The sequence below is a fragment of the Oncorhynchus kisutch genome, linkage group LG9 (assembly GCF_002021735.2).
Source record: "Oncorhynchus kisutch isolate 150728-3 linkage group LG9, Okis_V2, whole genome shotgun sequence".
Classification (NCBI taxonomy): domain Eukaryota; kingdom Metazoa; phylum Chordata; class Actinopteri; order Salmoniformes; family Salmonidae; genus Oncorhynchus; species Oncorhynchus kisutch.
Genome location: NC_034182.2, coordinates 32537533 through 32556471, shown reverse-complemented (window position 1 = coordinate 32556471; position 18939 = coordinate 32537533). Strand labels below are relative to the sequence as shown.

Genomic DNA, 18939 nt, shown 5'->3' with positions numbered 1-18939 from the left:
TAATTGCACGCCTTTAACAACTGCTTAGTTTACTTGCCCTGCCAATAGGGAAACCCTTAATGCCACACATCCACACATTAAAAACACCAACACCGCTATCATAATAGTCATGTTCATTTAATAGTCCCACGGTTACTTCAAATCTTTTATACATGTTACTACTTTCTCTGCCAACATAGATGTCTCCACGTCACTCGTTCTCGCCATTACAACGTTTACAGAGGTTTTATACAAAGTGTGAATGAGCCTTCAACCATTGTTTCATTCCCATTTACAGACATGTGCCTGGGAAAGAGAATGATATGTACCAAACTGAGCATTGCAAGAACTGACATAAAACACGACTGACTACATAAAGTCCTACATTTCCCAATCCACCTGCAGGAGTCGTCGAAAGAATTACAAGGTCACATGACGTACCAAATGCACGTACCCCTACTCACAAAGTAGAATGGGTATGTAAGTCTTCATGTAGTCACACAGCTTTAAATGTGGCCAAACAATACCTCAAAATGAAAAAATAGTGGTTTTGAATTATTTGAAAAAAACAATTTGATACAAACGATTAAAAAAATAGAGAGCACATTAAATAAAGGAGGTATTAAGTGAACAGTTGCGTTATACCTTTAAAAATGGTTTAATGGTTTTAAGTCGTGTACATTAACACATACATCCATTGCATACAGAAAGTATAAATGTTGGCCTAACATTGTATGTTAACACATACTGATAAATATTGTCAACAGTACCGCTTTATGAGCAGGTCCGTCATGAACCTAACACAAACCGACTGGACTGCTTGACCACAGGTTGTTTTGGCGACTGAGCAAATCTTTCAAATTGTACCTCGTTATGGCAAAAACAATAGGTTTGCTTTCCTTAGAGCTGCCAATGGTGCCAACGGTGTCCAAAACAAAGAAAATACAATGAAACCCAAAGTAGTTTTAACTGTTCTATCTAACTTTCCATGTTTCCTTCTGACTAAAGGTTAAAAAGAGAGTATGCCCTGTACAGTGCAAATCTGACCTCTGGTGGCAGGTCCAATCATAACTTTATTTCTGACTTCTCAACTGTCTATAGGGGCCTTTTTTCCATTCCTGTTCTTTCATCTGAATTGACATGAAAGAATAGGAGAGGAAGCTACACAAGACTATTGAGATGCACCCATGGTCTGAGGAGGACTCTTATTTTGTACATTTAGACTCACCCACCCCATCAAGAGGGTTCCCAAAATATTAATATTGATTGGCAATGGATGAGTCTAAAATCGATGTTCAGTGAAACTTTTTGAACAACTCATAGTGGCTCGTAATACTCAGGAGCCCTCCCGAGAAGACTCAAGCTTGACACGTCTCCTTACATATAGAAAATAATGCTCTGGCAATCAAATAGACAACGTACAATGTTAAAAATTAAGAACAAAATGGAATGTAAAAATGATACTCAACTCAACTGAGCCAATATATATCAACTATTTAAAATGTACAACAATGCATTTTCCAAATGGTACAGCAATTAATAAAATACCAATAAGAACCTAGAGAGGAAAAGGGAATGTATTTTCGATAAGTACCACTAGAGGGCAGTAAACACTCATGCTCACACATATCCAGTCACTTGAGATATTTTGAACGTTCTCTGTAAAGTTTTCTGCGCCCTCAGTGGGGTAGGTTTAAACGGACGCACCCGCTTTTCATAGCAAATGGAAATAGAGACGGACTTCTTCTTTTGGACGTTAACGAGGCGACATCACAGAGCTAACCGTCTTTGGGGACACTCCATCTCAACTCCTCCACATTTACCGGATTGGTTAAACAGTGCAGATTCAGAGGAGATAATCCCCTAACAGTTTTTTTATTTTCTTGTCAGGACTAGAAAGAAAGAAACGCAGCTCAGACGATTCTTTTAAGCCTGCTATGTTAGGTTATGTTTTCTGTAACGAGAGATTTGTTACTATGCTGCCAAAGGTCTAATACTTTAAGCCTAGTATTCTCTTCCATTCAATACCCTATTAAGCATATTCCCCATATTTAATACCCATTTGTAGCGCTCATCCTACCACTTACAGCCGCTCTGGTAAACTTGGTACACCATTGAATTCAAATGGACCAATTAAGATTCAGTACATTCTTGTCAAACTCTCAGGGTCTAAACGACAGCTTCTGTCCAACACTGAATTGCATGTGCACTGTGGCCTCAAACCTCTCACTGAATTACATTTTGTGACAGCCCCATTAATGTAGCAGAAGAAAATATACATTCCATCATACAAGTGACCCATGCAGCGGAGCCGACCCACAGCCCACCTGTTCAGAGGGTTTCTAATGTCGTACCTCAGTTAGCGTCCCTAGAAACTAGAGCCAGAAAGTCTATTTGTCTGTTTCTCGATTTGTTTTATGGTTCTTTTTTTGGCTCATCTGTTCATCAGTTCATACATTTCTTCTCGTATGCTGTCTTTCAGGCTGTCTGTTTCTGTGGGTGTCACAATTGTACCGTCTGTGTTCATTTCTGTACTTCTCTTTTTTAAAACATATTCATATGTCTATGACTCCCCCTCTCCATTCCTTTGTCTCTCTGACTCTGTATGTTCATTGTTTTAGCTCTGCCCTCCAGTGTCTGACAAGTCTCTCTGTTGCTGTTTCCCCATCGGCCCGTCTTTAGCTCAGTCTCTGGGTAGGCACTCCTCCTCGGTGATCCCCTGGGCCTTAAGCTCCTCCAGAACGTTGTCCAAGTGGCCTGGGTCGGGGTATCCGTGTCCCGTCAGGTTGGAGCCGAATTCCGTCTTGTGGTGCACCTCATTCCAGATGACTGTGTCCGACTCGCCCGTGGTGCTGGATGTGCCCACTGAGAAGATGAGCCGCCGGTCCCATGCCACCAGCAGCAGCCTCAGTACCTGGGGGGGGGGGGGGGGAGAAAGAGACGGAGTGAGAGAGAGAGAAAGAGGAAATGAGTTAGCCACATAGTCCTGTCATTTCATCCACAGCAAACCGGTACAACTGGGTAAACTAGTAATCAAGAAGTTAAACATTAAACAGGAAGTAGGCTGGTGTTTACCTTGCGTCCCTTCTCGCTGTCAGGGAGGTAGCAGTGTCGGGGGAATCCCCGGGCGGTGAAGGGCTTGCCTGGGTTCGGGTGCTCAGGGCCCTGGGAAAGTTGAAAGGTCACGATTAGAATATAAACAAGTGACATGTACAGTAGTTATTCCTAAGTACTAAAGAGGGAATTGAAAATGATGGCCAACATCATGATTTACAGAACATCAGATGTGGATAAGCAATAAGGCTGTTACCTGGATGCCTGGCGGGATGTTATAGATGATGCGGATGGTCTTGCAGTCGGGGTGGCCAGGCAGTGAATGGGGGATAACGTGATACTCCATCTTGCCAGGCGGCTGGTTGCCCGTCTTCACGCCGTAGATGGTCTTGCAGGTGGGGCACTGAAGGCTGCCATCCTTGTTGCCATTGTTGTACATGGCCACCAGACACTGTAGGTGGTACTGGTGCCCACACTGGGCCAGGCGACCCACTGACTCTGCCCGCTGGATGCCACCAACACCAGGGCCTTTGTAGCCCGAGGGCCCAGGCAGGGCCTCCATGCAGATAGTGCAGTCCTCCTCTGGGGGACTGCGTACCTTCTGAAGGTACCTCTTCACTACTTCCTCAGGGGTCTTGCCTGAGAGAAAGGGAGGAAGAGATATTTTCACATTTATTAAAACATTTCCTATGCTGGTGTCTGACTGTGTGTATGTGTGTGTGTGTGTCTGTCTGTGTGTCTCTGTGTGTCTGTCTGTGTGTGTGCGCGCGTCTGTCTGAGTCTGTCTGTGTGTGTGTGTGTGTGTGTGTGTCTGTGCATGCTACACCTACCTTTGCGAGCCTGCTTCTTGGTGGTCTTGCGGCAGCAGTGGCCGAGGCCGGGAACGGGCTTGATGTCACTCTTGCTGACAGGAGGGGGGTGGAGCACCAGCTTGGGGGGACGGGTCAGACAGACAGGAAGTCCTGCGGCGCTCATCAGGATCCCTGTAATACCTAAAGACAACCAGCAGAAGGAGCAGTGAGACCACTTCTCCATCACCATCTATTGACACTGTTTAGACACAATCTCATCCATCAGAAGCTACTCTCATTGACCATATGTGGGTCACATTAATTAAGAAATTAAGCCTGATTCTCTGTAACACTGTCTATCATTGTTAGATAAAGTGGCCGTTGATAGGCCTAGAAACTAAGAGCGAAAATTAATTTGGACACTGGCATTTCCTTAATAGCTCAACTAAGAAACTAGGCTTGTTGTTTATATTGTTTTGATAGTGTCTTAATGGCTGTTCCTACCTGCCAATGCAGGGTGAACAGGGCTGGATCCATTGAGGTTCTTCACAGGAACCGTTGGGACTCTGAAATACAAAACACACACTAGGGTTAAAACACCACTTCGTAACACACACACACCCATAGCAGACACAAACACACACCACACACCATCACACACACTCAGATTAGGATTAGGCACACTAATTGCTGTGTCATAGGTAAACTGCAGGTGAGAAACGCACAGGTGACCATAGCGTCTGCTGTTTGCTGTGTCACGGGTCACATCTTGTTAGCAAGTCAAAGAGCTTTTACCAAGTCACGTTTTAGACACAATGGCTAAGTGGCTCATGGACTAGAATAGCATCATGTTGACATGTCGCTGCGCCAACCAGGACTCCCCTAGTTGTCTAAACCCTGTCTGAAAACAACAACCCTCACCTGAGCCAGCACTGCTTTATTGTTCAGTACATAGAAGGTTGTGAAATAGAACCCTTTGGAGTCAGCAGAGTTGGCCCGTTGGTCAATTTCATCTTAATTCCAATCACCCCAGAAATGGAATATCACTCCTGTAGAAAAATTCCATGCCCAATATAACTGACAGGAATTGAAACAGAATTCAATAGCCAGGATTTAAATTGCCCATCATTCCCTACGGTCTTCTCTGTGGGACAACTGAAAGACTGCTGTGCTGTATCATTCTCATGATGAGACTCCACATTATTCGCAGTATAATCCAATCAGAAACCGTACTCACTTTGCGTTGAATTTGATTATGGTCATCTTGACATTGATTGTGGAGTTTGTTTCTCAGCTGAATCTGCAAAACCCCTCAGCTACGAATAAATGTTTTATCCCAAAGACGCATCTGCTTAACACTTCTCCAAGCTTTAATCTTTATCAATTCTATCTTCCTTCTCCTTTCCAAATCTAAAGAATAAATCCTTGTTAACCTCAGACATGCTGTATCTCCCTGCTCCAGTCTCCCTCTCCTCTCTAGATCAGTCAGTAGGTGTATGATTGTCCCATCTTATTCCCTTGGCTCTTATAGGGATAATCCACCTGTTTCCATCTGTTGATGTCGCCACACCGAGATTACTCGTGCAAGGCCGCCATACGGCAGACATACTGTAGTAGTGACATTATCTGGGGTCACACCCACTAACCCTCTAGGCAATGCTGTGGGATTTCACTGAGGGATAGTACATGACGTGAAGCAGGGGCTGGGATTGGTCTCGGTGATTAATAAGGATCCACCCCTTTTTTTGTTGTTGCCAAAAATGACATACCCAAATCTAACTGCCTGTAGCTCAGGACCTGAAGCAAGGATATGCCTTTTCTTGATACCATTTGAAAGGAAACACTTTGAAGTTTGTGGAAATGTGAAATAAATGTAGGAGAATATAACACATTAGATCTGGTAAAAGATAATCCAAAGAAAAAAAACATGCGTTTTTTTGTACCATCATCTTTGAAATGCAAGAGAAAGGCCATAACAAATTATTCTAGCCCAGGTGCAATTTAGACCTTGGCCACTAGATGTCAGCAGTGTATGTGCAAACTTTTAGACTGATCCAATTAACTATTGCATATCAAATCAAACTTTATTTGCCACATGCGACGAATACAACAAGTATAGACTTTACAGTGAAATGCTTACTTACAAGTCCTTAACCAACAGTGCAGGTCAAGAAGAAAATATTTACCAAGTAGGCTAAAATAAAAAGTAATAATAAAAAGTAACACTATAAGAATAACAACAATGAGGCTATATACAGGGGGCACCGGTACCGAGTCAGTGTACTGGGGTACAGGCTAGTTGAGGTAATCTGTACATGTAGGCGGGGGCAAAGTGACTACGCATAGGTAATAAACAGCGAGTAGCAGTCAATGTAAATAGTCCGGTGGCGATTTTTATGAATTGTTCAGCAGTCTAATAGCTTGGGGGTAGAAGCTGTTGAGGAGCATTTTGGTCCTAGACTTGGCTCACCGGTACCGCTTGCAGTGCGGTAGGAGAGAAAGCAGTCTATAACTTGGGTGAAGGGAGTCTCTGATAATTTTATGGGCTTTCCTCTGACACCGCATATTATATAGGTCCTGGATGGCAGGAAGCTTGGCCCCGGTGACGTACTGGGCTGTTCGCACTACCCTCTGTAGCGCCTTACGGTCAGATGCCGAGTAGTTGACATACCAGGCGGTGATGCAACTGTTCAGGATGCTCTCAATGGTGCAGCTGTAGAACCTTTTGAGGATCTGAGGACCCATGCCAAATCTTTTCAGTCTCCTGAGGGGGAATAGACTTTGTCGTGCCCTCTTCACGACTGGCTTGGTGTGTTTGGACCATGTTAGTTTGTTGGTGATGTGGACACCAAGGAACTTGAAACTCTCGACCTGCTCCACTACAGCCCCGTCAATGTTAATGTGGACCTGTTCGGCACGCCTTTCCTGTAGTCCAAGATCAGCTCCTTTGTCTTGCTCACATTGAGGGAGAGGTTGTTGTCCTGGCACCACACTGCCAGTTCTCTGACCTCCTCCCTATAGGCTGTCTCATCGTTGTCGGTGATCAGGCCTACCACTGTTGTGTCGTCAGCAAACTTAATGATGGTGTTGGAGTCGTGTTTGGCCATGCAGTCATGGGTGAACAGGGAATACAGGAGGGAACTAAGTACACACCCCTGAGGGGCCCCAGACGTTTGTTTGATAGAAATTACATGACAAGAATAGTCACACACAGCCTGGCCATAGGAAACATATACACCCACAAGATCTAAAATCATGTGTTGTGGGTCAGATCATAAAACAACTGTCTGGTTCACAGATACCTGGAAATACACACACAATTGCCAGGAACACTGTGCCTGGACCACTGACATGCACACACGTGACAGGGGAGAAAGGAGTTGACCCTGTAACATCATGGGTTAATCTCTTGACATGGTTGACCATGCCCCAACCACTCATTTTGTCACGCCTGCCCCCTGCTCCCCCTCTCTGGCGCTTGAAGGCGCCAAGCGGCCCATCCTTATGCACACCTATCACCATCGTTATGCGCATCATCGGTTCATTGGAATCACCTGAAATCCGTCACTTATTGATTGCTTCCCCTATATCTGTCTATTCCTCAGTTTCATCCCCGTGTCAGCATTAATGTAGTTTTGTCTGTCCAGACACTATCCTTGTTTTGTTTCATGTCGTTTATTTATTAAATATTCACTCCCTATACATGCTTCTCGTACCCCAGCATTTGTCATCACAGAATGCTGACACCACAATACTGGAAGCATAAGGGAGTTTTTTGTTTCTTGTTTTGTTGTTGGTGACTTCGGGTCCGAGGGCCGCTGCCGAAAGAACCGGGGGTGCCTTAGCTGACTTGAGAGGTTTTCTTGCCTCAATTGGCTCGGCAGGCTCCCATCCCAAGTCATACCTCAGCCGGCTCCTCGGGCTCCCAAGTCTCAGCTGGCTCATCGGGCTCCCACGCCTCAGCCGGCTCGTCGGGCTCCCATGCCTCAGCCTGCTCGTCGGGCTCCCACGCCTCAGCCGGCTCGTCGGGCTCCCACGCCTCACGCGGCTCGTCGGGTTTCCACGCCTCAGCCAGGCCGCCAGGCTCGCCCGGGGGGGGGGGGGGTACTGTCACGCCTACTCCCGCTCCACCTGCGCCAGGCAGCCCATCATTACGCACACCTGTCACCATCGTTACGCGCATCAGCGCTTCATTGGACTCAATCACTTATTGATTGCCTCCCCTATATCTGTTTCATACCCATGTCAGCATTAATGTTGTGTTCCCCTGTCCAGACGCTGTCCTTGTTTTGTTTCATGTCGGTTATTTATTAAATATTCACTCCCTGTACTCCCTGTACTTGCTTGTCGTCTCCCAGCGTCTGTCCTCACACACTTCACTTGCCAAACAAATGTGAGTTTACAACTATGCTATGAAGTGTTGAATGCATTAATCAATTAAACGTATTAGGCCTAGTCCTGGCTTAAGCCTAGTCTTGGATTAAGCCTAGTCCTGGAAGCACCTTGAATTTGTCCCTCAAATCAAACGTTATTAGTCACACACACGTGTTTAGCAGATGCTATTGCGGGTGTAGCGAGTGTTTCTAGCTCCAACAGTGCAGTAATATCTAACAAGTAATATCTAACAATTTCACAACAATATACACAATATACACAAATCTAAAGGAAAGGAACGGAATTAAGAATATATAAATATTTGGAAGAGCAATATCGGAGCGGCATAGACTAAAATGCAGTAAGAATAGAATAGAAGACAGAATATAAATATGTAAACATTATTAAAGTGACTAGTGTTCCATTATTAAGTGGTCAGTGATTTCAAGTCTATGTATATAGGGCAGCAGCCTCTAATGTGCTAGTGATGGCTATTTAACCGTCTGATGCCTTGAGATAGAAGCTGTTTTTCAGTCTCTCGGTCCCAGCTTTGATGTACCTGTACTGACCTCGCCTTCTAGGTGATAGCAGGGTGAACAGGCAGTGGCTCGGTTGGTTGTTGTCCTTGATTATCTGTTTGGCCTTCCTGTGACATCGGGTGCTGTAGGTGTCCTGGAGGGCAGGTGCAATTGCCGTACCAGGCGGTGATACAGCCCGACAGGATGCTCTCAATTGTGCATCTGTAAAAGTTTGTGAGGGTTTTAGGTGCCAAGCCAAATTCCTTCAGCATCCTGAAGTTGAAGAGGCTCTGTTGCGCCTTCTTCACCACAGTGTCTGCGTGGGTGGACCATTTCAGTTTGTCAGTGATGTGTACGCCGAGGAACTTGAAGCATTCCATCTTCTCCACTGCGGTCCCGTCAATGTGGATAGGGGAGTGCTCCCTCTGCTGTTTCCTGAAGTTCACAATCAGCTCCTTTGTTTTATTGACGTTGAGTGAGTGGTTATTTTCCTGGCACCACACTCCCAGGGCCCTCACCTCCTCCCTGTAGGCTGTCTCGCCATTGTTGGTAATCAGTTTATTATTTTGGAAATCACATTTCCCCCCCACAAAATAGGCCTGAAACTGTCTGAAACTGCCCTCTCATAAAACTATATGTCACTTCACAAAAAAATATAATTGAAAATTAATTCCTAAGCAAGTTATCAGTGATTCTTGTCAAACAAACTAGACTTCCACAAATAGCCAACCCTCCACAAACCCACAAATCCATCTCTCAGCCACTGACACCAGACTTCAGCTACTGTCTGTCTGGTATAGTTCAAGTATAGTTTGGGGCTCCCGAGTGGCGCAGCGGTCTAAGACACTGCATCTCAGTGCTAGAGGCGTCACTATAGACCCTGGTTTGGATTCCAGGCTATATCACAACCGGTCGTGATTGGGAGTCCCATAGGGTGGCGCACAATTGGCCCAGCGTCGTCCGGGTTAGGGTAGGCCGTCATTGTAAATAAGAATTTGTTCTTAACTGGCTTCCCTAGTTAAATAAAGGTAAAATAAAAAGACGTCTTAGCTCTTCCCAGTGAGTTGGTCACTCAGCAAAAGTGCCCTCTAGTGCTAAGAGGAGATCATTGCTACACTCTCACTCTTCTCACAATAACACATTCCTCCAAACAGCGCCAGTAACTATGTCAATATTGATACTCGCCCTGTGGGCCTATCCTCAGGTGACAACTCATCTATTTGCATGTATGTATTACCTAAGTATCTGCTACCTCAGTTTTAAAAAACGACCTGGGTTGTCCTTTGCCAGGATCCCATACCACACAGTATCTTGCACTCAATCCCAAATCACCCCTTACCCCTACCCACAAAAAATTAGACAGGTAATATGGCACATGCAAAAGTGATATGGAAGAAGGTAGAGCTTAAACCTGTCTCTCCCATCCTTTCCCATTTACACATGCGTGGGTACTGGATAGTGGCTCATTATAGCATTTACCAGTGTGACATGGCCCCAAGTCCCTACCCCTAGACACTTCTCAATGGCCCCTTGTCAATCTGAAAAGATGCCATTGGTGAAAGCAATATGGTAGTTGTCTAAACCAAGCCCCTCAGGAACCAGGAACACATCTCAAACTGAGACGCTGCTTTGTGTTTCTAAGACTGGAGACGTATGCCTCTGACAACCCCCCTCCCCTTCCCAGTCCCTCCTCAACCAAATGTCCTCTATCAACAAGTCTCATGTCTCCATATTACCCCCATTGCCACCCCCCATCAATGTCACATTCACTCTCAGGGCCAACTTCCCAACCATCCCCAACCAATACCACAGGACAGTCACGCAGCTTCGGTTTCTCAGGGTAACACTTGGGCCAGTCGCTACAACGTTGGGATCTCCCCATACCCCCTGCCCTGAGAACCCCCTGCCTCTGCCCATGTCCCAACATTGTTTTGTAAATGGGACCCAGGCCTCGGCTGTGCCCACAATGGTTGCCGCGGTGACCGCACCCAGACATACACACACACTAACTCACACTAACAGGGGTAGAGGGGCCTGTAAGAATGAGAATAGGCCTGGGAACTGTGTGTGTTAGATGTCAGTATCTCCCCACTCCCTCCTCCACCCTCCTCTCCCCTCCTGTCCCTCACATTCTAACTGGGTGAATCAAATCTGAGTGACACTTGTGAAAATGCGGCATTCTTTATATGAATACGTTGTTTGGGCGTTGCTTTCACATGGAAATGAACAAGCTAACAGAATTTGTCATAAGGATTAAAGGCTTATGAATTCTAATGAGCTGTTTATGTCAGATATGGGCAGTGATTATGGAGGCATGTCTACGCTAGTGGAAACGCTTCGGATCACAATGTATAAATTCCTTGCCTATCCTCATTTTTCCTGCCTCGTGTGGTGTTTATCTGCGATAGACAAGTCCATACGTTGGGTTAGTCGACCGTGTATCATGATGGGATTACCAATTGCATAGGGTACATAACACTACTGAATCTCATTCTCAACACTGAAAGGCCCTTGTCTTCAGAAAGAAAACTTGGCAAAACTCTTTGGGACGACTTCCCAGAGATGGGTTAAGCCTAGTTCTGTAGTAAAAATGCATGTTCAATAGAGATTCTCTGAAGAGCCATTCAATATGTAATAACAACACAAGCAGTGTTCCCATGTCTATTGATTTTAATGATAATATACTGATTCTATGACTTCAAGTATAGACTCTCAACAACAGCAACAACAACAAAAATTGCTAGTGGTAGTCAGCTGTGCTTGCACCAAAACTTGAGTATTTCTCCTCCTATAGCTTGACCAATATCTTCTTTTTAAATGGTGAGCCAACTTGTTTTCAGCACTTTTATTTACATGACTGATAAAAACTCATGTTATTATGGCTCTCTCTTGTCCCTCTGCATACAGTGAGCAATATGTTTGGAACATTGAATTGCAATAAAATCGCAGTATCAAATCGAAGTGCATATAGAATGGTGATAAATCGTGACACAAATTGAATCGTTTACCTACTGTAAGTATCGTGATAGTATTGTATAGTGAGGTCCCTGCCCGAACAGGTGTAGTATTGGGATAGTACCTGGATAATTGATCATATAAAAGGATTAGGTGTAATATTAAGTGAACTGTAGTGACATAGCAACAGCTGGAGCAGTGACTCACCCGGAGGCGATAAGGGCTCTGGACTGGGCCATGGCGATACGCTGCAGGGCGGGTCGGCTCAGCCCAGCTAGGCTGGCACGGGGAGGTAGGGGGGCGGCACAGGCCGCCGCCGCTGAAGACACCGGCCCCAGGACGCGGGCAGAGGGCGAGGGGGTGCAGGAGGAAGCTGATGTGGAGATGAGAGGAGGGGGGGGCGCGGGCATCGACAGAGGGGCAGAGGAAGCCATGGATGCCATGGAGAAGGAAGAGGAGGGGGGAAGAGTAGCACTGTTGGAAGTGATGGAGGAGGGCGGAGGAGGCGGAGGAGGCGGAAGGGGGGGTAGAGGCGGGGGAGGGGGCCGGGTGGAGGAGAGGGACAGGGCAGCGGTGGCCGAACCCAGGAGGGAGAGTGAGTGGGCAAAGCCACCGCCCCCTCCGACCCCCAAGCCACCGCTAGCTCCGCCCACAGACGTTCTGTGGGGAGGAAGGGACCTGCCCATGGAGGAGGGGGGACGTGGGAGGGTGAGCGAGTAGGACCCCCCCATGGCTGAGTAACCCCCACTCAGTTTGGGGCTGGGAGGCTTGTTCTGGGGTGGCCTCCTGCCCAGGGTGTGGGCTGTTGCCATGGCGCCCGCCTTGACGCTTAGGAGCAGCATGCATTGCTGACAGGCGCAGGGCTGGCCCAGGGAGGTGATTGCGGAGGCTGGCAGGGCGCCGCTGGGGTAGGCGCTACCGTTCCCGTTCCCCATCCCGCTCAACCCCACCCCCATGCCTACTCCGGACACCCCCAACAGTCCCCCGGGGCCGGGCCCCCAGGCGTGGTGTGACTTGGGAAGGGGACCCGAAACAAGTGGGTAAGCCAGGTCAGAGCGGCGCTGGATGCGGCGGCAGCGTTGCGTCTGCCCGTTGATCTGGGTCATACTCTGGAAGTGGATGAGGTAGCAGAATCCCAGTGGCGCCAGGTCCAGCCAGGGCTGCTGGCGGTCGCGTGCCGCCTGGATGGCGATGCCCACCTCTGTGTCGTAGGCTGTCCACGAGCCTGTGTCGTTCTCCCACTCCCACAGCCAGCCCTGACCCGGCGCCGATGTGGGGTCGTAGAAGCTGCGGCGAACCGGTCTGAGGGTACCTGGGGTAACGGTAGAAAGACGAGGGTCACGCCACAGAACTACAGAGAGGGGAACAAGAAGGACCTGTTCCAGAAGACCTGTCAACTAACCACACACTGTCACACACCCATTGTTCACAACACTGACAACATGTATTTTTACACTAAGACACTGCATTAATAGACAAACATTGACACAAATTACTAGTATGTTTCTAGCCATATCTCTAGAACATGATTGTGTTTCTACTTTTATGTGATTTGATATGACCAGTTCAAGTAAAAAAGAAAAGAAAAAACATGAATACATTTTTAAAATAAGGCTTTGTTGTTGACTGAGACCAACAGAGCTACATGAGCTAAATGTTCTGTAGGCCCTGCTGTAATATTTGTTGTAGTCAAGCAGATTACACAACCAGCTAATTTGACATATACAGTGCCTTGCGAAAGTATTCGGCCCCCTTGAACTTTGCGACCTTTTGCCACATTGTAGGCTTCAAACAAAAAGATATAAAACTGTATTTTTTTGTGAAGAATCAACAACAAGTGTGACACAATCATGAAGTTGAACGACATTTATTGGATATTTAAAACTTTTTTAACAAATTAAAAACTGAAAAATTGGGCGTGTAAAATTATTCAGCCCCTTTACTTTCAGTGCAGCAAACTCTCTCCAGAAGTTCAGTGAGGATCTCTGAATGATCCAATGTTGACCTAAATGACTAATGATGATAAATACAATCCACCTGTGTGTAATCAAGTCTCCGTATAAATGCACCTGCACTGTGATAGTCTCAGAGGTCCGTTAAGAGCGCAGAGAGCATCATGAAGAACAAGGAACACACCAGGCAGGTCCGAGATACTGTTGTGAAGAAGTTTAAAGCCGGATTTGGATACAAAAAGATTTCCCAAGCTTTAAACATCCCAAGGAGCACTGTGCAAGCGATAATATTGAAATGGAAGGAGTATCAGACCACTGCAAATCTACCAAGACCTGGCCGTCCCTCTAAACTTTCAGCTCATACAAGGAGAAGACTGATCAGATATGCAGCCAAGAGGCCCATGATCACTCTGGATGAACTGCAGAGATCTACAGCTGAGGTGGGAGACTCTGTCCATAGGACAACAATCAGTCGTATATTGCACAAATCTGGCCTTTATGGAAGAGTGGCAAGAAGAAAGCCATTTCTTAAAGATATCCATAAAAAGTGTTGTTTAAAGTTTGCCACAAGCCACCTGGGAGACACACCAAACATGTGGAAGAAGGTGCTCTGGTCAGATGAAACCAAAATTGAACTTTTTGGCAACAATGCAAAACGTTATGTTTGGTGTAAAAGCAACACAGCTCATCACCCTGAACCTACCATCCCCCCTGTCAAACATGGTGGTGGCAGCATCATGGTTTGGACCTGCTTTTCTTCAGCAGGGACAGGGAAGATGGTTAAAATTGATGGGAAGATGGATGGAGCCAAATACAGGACCATTCTGGAAGAAAACCTTGTGGAGTCTGCAAAAGACCTGAGACTGGGACGGAGATTTGTCTTCCAACAAGACAATGATCCAAAACATAAAGCAAAATCTACAATGGAATGGTTCAAAAATAAACATATCCAGGTGTTAGAATGGCCAAGTCAAAGTCCAGACCTGAATCCAATCGAGAATCTGTGGAAAGAACTGAAAACTGCTGTTCACAAATGCTCTCCATCCAACCTCACTGAGCTCGAGCTGTTTTGCAAGGAGGAATGGGAAAAAATGTCAGTCTCTCGATGTGCAAAACTGATCCGAGACATACCCCAAGCAACTTACAGCTGTAATCGCAGCAAAAGGTGGCGCTACAAAGTATTAACTTAAGGGGGCTGAATAATTTTGCACGCCCAATTTTTCAGTTTTTGATTTGTTAAAAAAGTTTGAAATATCCAATAAATGTCATGATTGTGTCACACTTGTTGTTGATTCTTCACAAAAAAATACAGTTTTATATCTTTATGTTTGAAGCCTGAAATGTGGCAAAAGGTCGCAAAGTTCAAGGGGGCCGAATACTTTCGCAAGGCACTGTAGGTGTGTGCTCGCTAAGAATATGGGCAAACAGGCAAACAGCTTTCCCTTGGTAACCGCACGCCATGTTCTGGATTGTGATTGGTCGCTGGCCTTGGTCGGTTCTCTGAGCTGGTCATGTTTGCTTTCCCAGGGAGTCCAGAGACTGAACTCAGAGAATGTTCAATAAAGCCCTGTCCATACTGTTCACCTATTACCTGGGATTTAAATAACTTCTAATCCTGCAAAAATATTACATTGAGAATGACTAGCAGACAATGAATGACTGTTGATTGTTTTAACGAAAACTACATTTTGGGAGAATAAATTGTGCAAAAGGGCTTTTTTATTTATTTTTATTTCACCTTTATTTAACCAGATAGGCCAGTTGAGAACAAGACAACTGCGACAATAGAAAACTAAAGCTTCAACTAAGAAGACACAAACCAATATAATTAATTTATCAATACAGTATGTTGTTCATAACAATAGGGTTTGAATGTAAAGTATACCTGAAAAACATACATACTTAGTATAGTCTATTACAATTTAGAGACTATACTAGACACACAACAATGCCTGGAATGCAACAGAGTAATTATTTAATTGAATCTGAACTCAACCCAACTACCCCCTTCTCTCAATGACCTCAGACTTCTGCAATTCATCTCTCTCTCTAGTTTTGGGACAAGGGCAGCCTACCCCCTCTCTCCCCACAGCTATCCCGGCCTGGGAAGCAGGCAGACTGCACAAAAGCTTTTGTCAGCCAAAGTTGAGAGGAGGGCGGTGGTCTTGGCCAGAGTGACAATTCTTCCCTTTGTGTTATCCTATACTTTCTTCACTTCAATGTGTGAAGACTTCTCTCTTTGCCAGCACCTAAAGTCTGGAGGGCTTGAGACAATCAGTACCATTCTACAGAAGAGCATTAACATCCTTAATAAGAGGCCTATAAGGGAAAGTGTGGGGATGAAGGAAGGTTCAGATAGCATTTCACCTTCACCCTCTCTATTCAGATAGCCAGTCATAGGTGAGAGTATAGTATATACAGGAGTTTTAGAGAGATTTAATTTGGAAATGTGCTGCTCATGAGAAAGCATGTGAGCCTTGCAGTTGCACTGTGAACCCAATCCTGGATTGCATGGTATGGGTATGTGTCATGATGACTGTGTAATAAAATAGTATGTACCCTCTGCTTCCAACAAAAACATACTACTGATCAATGTGGTATAACTCCACACAAACAAGCGGGCAAGCTAAAATCGACCCCAATTTCCCCTCGGCCTTCTCATCTTTAATCATGATCATGTTTTGCATACTCATAATGAGAGGCCTGAACAGCTCATCCATAACTTTGGCCTACATACACTGTAGATGTCCACAAACACACTGCAACCAGTGACTAACCGCTGAGTATTGGCACACTGTACGCTCACAGCCTTTGAAGTAGTGAACACAGAATCTGAAAAACCCTCCAGTAGTACTGTATGTATTCAATGTACATAGCAGATTCCAGGGGCCTGTATGCAATCAAGTGTCTCAGAATATGAGCGCTGATTTAGGATCAGTTTTTCCTTTTAGATTACAATGAATGAGATTGCATGGACCTAATGATAAGTGGACTCCCTAATGAGAACAAACTTTTTAAGCATGCAGTTTTCCAGGCCCAATTCAGTAGCTTTCCATATATTTCCATATATTTATTTCCAGATACCAGCATGCTCCAGTTTACTGCATGATGTAAAGGCGTATTCCAAGCCGTTGCATTTATCAAGAGTGGACTGCACTTGCAAGATGTGGAGAGAAGGAGCATAAAATCAGCTTGTAGCAACATGGAAGTGATGCAGGCTACTCGGTGTTGAGGTTTAAGATATTACTAGCACAATTTGGCTACCTCTCTATTTTATGTTAGATGTTTTATTTAACTATCTCTATGCTAGGTTTCTCTTTAGCCCCTAACCATGTTATCCAGATCTAAAATGTAAATATGATGACAGCGATGATGCTGAGAGAATCTTGTGAAATAATGTTTTGTAAAATTCAAAACACATGATCAAGATAAAAAGAAAAAGGTTTGGGATAATGGAGGCAACTGCAGTTAACAAACAAGGCCTTGAAAAATCTCAGTGAACAACAACAGTCTGCAACCGTGCATGCACACATAGGCTATAGCCTAGTCTGCATAAGATGTCGCATCAAACAATAACATAAAGGCTGTCATTTAAAACATGAAACCAAATGTAGGTTATATGAGTTAAATTAGAAGTGCAGGCTATTGTATTGCTGTGTCGTATGCTACATCATCGTTTTCACTGCAGTAATAACACTGTAATAGCTTAGGGCCAATTCAAAAATCCCTCAATACAAATAGGGCTATGTCACGGTTGTCAATCACATTCGTCTTACCAGTATCTTGTCGGAACTGGTGCATGGAATGCAAGTCGACGATGTAGGGCGAAAGGCGAGTGTCCACCTGGCCTAAGACAACACTACCACCCCGTGGGTCGTTGCGGATGACTGCCTCGATGTGGTGAGAGACCGCTGGGCTGTAAGGCCGCCAGCGCCCGTGCTCGTTCAGCCATTCCCATACCACCACGGCCGACGCTAGTAACATCCTACTCCTGCAAAAGAAAATAGCACAAATTACGCGTCTAGGTGGTTTTCTTTTTAGAAATGTCCTATTTTACACACATCTCTGTGCGCAGCTGCATCCATCTTGAGACATTTACCAGCTAGGATAGGCTATCGAAATATGTTTATATTAACTATAATATTGCAGCTCTGTCATAGGTAGGCTACCTATTGTCTGTGCCGCCTACCTTCCATGTTGATATCCCGTACAGGTAGCATACAACAATATTTCGTTCCTTTGTTCAAGCGAATCAATAAATCATTAGAATCGTTTTTCATATAGCAGGGCAAAAAAACAAGCAGGTTCCTTGCATTTTGGTCCGTATGCAGAAAAATGACGTATAGGTTAGGCTACTGAAATCATTTATGTGGCACAATCCAATTTGGGTGTGTGAAGATGCTATGTGCTATGGTGGTGGTGCACTGAGTTTGGATACATCAAACATGAATAAAGTGGGTTACTGTAACAAGTGCCAGATATAGTTTCATTATGCATTATTTTAATAGATACAATGTAACAGATATGCAGCGAGCGCCCACTGGTCACTGAAAAGACCAACAACTGTCAGGACTTCCACAGCTTTATCCCACTGTATTCCCTTAACATGTTAGGCGTATTGGTTTATTTGTAGGTAGGCTATAGCCTAAAGTAAATCAATGTAGACATATTTACCAATGCCGGGTAGCCTACTTTTAGTTCGCCTTCTGCTACCTCCAATCAAAGCCAATCCAGTGTGGGCTATGGTATTTTCGGTTTTACGGTTTAGCGATTATCCATCTCGTTCTGTTAGAAAATATAGCCTAGCAATTGCAAATCCAAGACGTAAAAATCACGGATTCACGTTATATAATTACCCTGACGTTCAATGCAATAGCTTTGTTTAGACTATTTCTTTGAATCTCTATGAAAGCGCATTTGGTTCTGCATAGCCAGGTCGTGCAATTGGTCCATGATGTGTCTTGGTTTTATGAGTGGGTTGCATTTATATGAGAGGACCACTGAAAATTATTCCGTGGGTGCTCCCGGCAAAAATAATATTTGACTAAATGTTGGCGTGAATGCTTGGACCAGTGTTTCACCCCGCACAGTTTATAGGTAAAGTAACCAATCAAATTCCAGAAGCAATGCCCAATACTCCGCCCATTGCTGAGCGGACAAGGAAGCGTAATGTGCAAGCAGCATCCATAGTCACAGCCCTATAATAAAACATATTAAATAAAGGACATGATTAAATGTGTTATTATGAGTTAGTATGAGTTTAACTCCAAATTATCAGCTCGTGTTGTAATGAATTTCTTGGGTAGACAATTGGTA

The 18939-nt window shown here is 45.0% G+C and overlaps 1 protein-coding gene across 5 annotated transcripts; it reads right to left on the bottom strand.

The window, feature by feature from the left end:
• Nucleotides 1-101: 101 nt before the first annotated feature.
• Nucleotides 102-18672, bottom strand: LOC109897066 (E3 ubiquitin-protein ligase DTX4-like). 5 transcript variants are annotated; one of them, XM_031832450.1, is made up of 9 exons: nt 18298-18672; nt 17813-17860; nt 17400-17614; nt 11879-13022; nt 4329-4390; nt 3864-4025; nt 3290-3672; nt 3055-3144; nt 102-2893 (listed from the first exon to the last, which is right to left on the bottom strand). In XM_031832450.1, the coding sequence occupies exons 3-9, from the start codon at nt 17605-17607 to the stop codon at nt 2663-2665; spliced, it is 2280 nt and encodes a 759-aa protein (XP_031688310.1). In that variant the 5' UTR covers nt 17608-17614; nt 17813-17860; nt 18298-18672; the 3' UTR covers nt 102-2662. The 5 variants fall into 5 exon arrangements, with proteins under 5 accessions (XP_031688310.1, XP_020347175.1, XP_031688309.1 ...); XM_020491586.2 differs by having other exon boundaries at nt 11879-12983; XM_031832449.1 differs by having other exon boundaries at nt 17813-18672.
• Between the last annotated feature and the right edge of the window lie 267 nt (nt 18673-18939).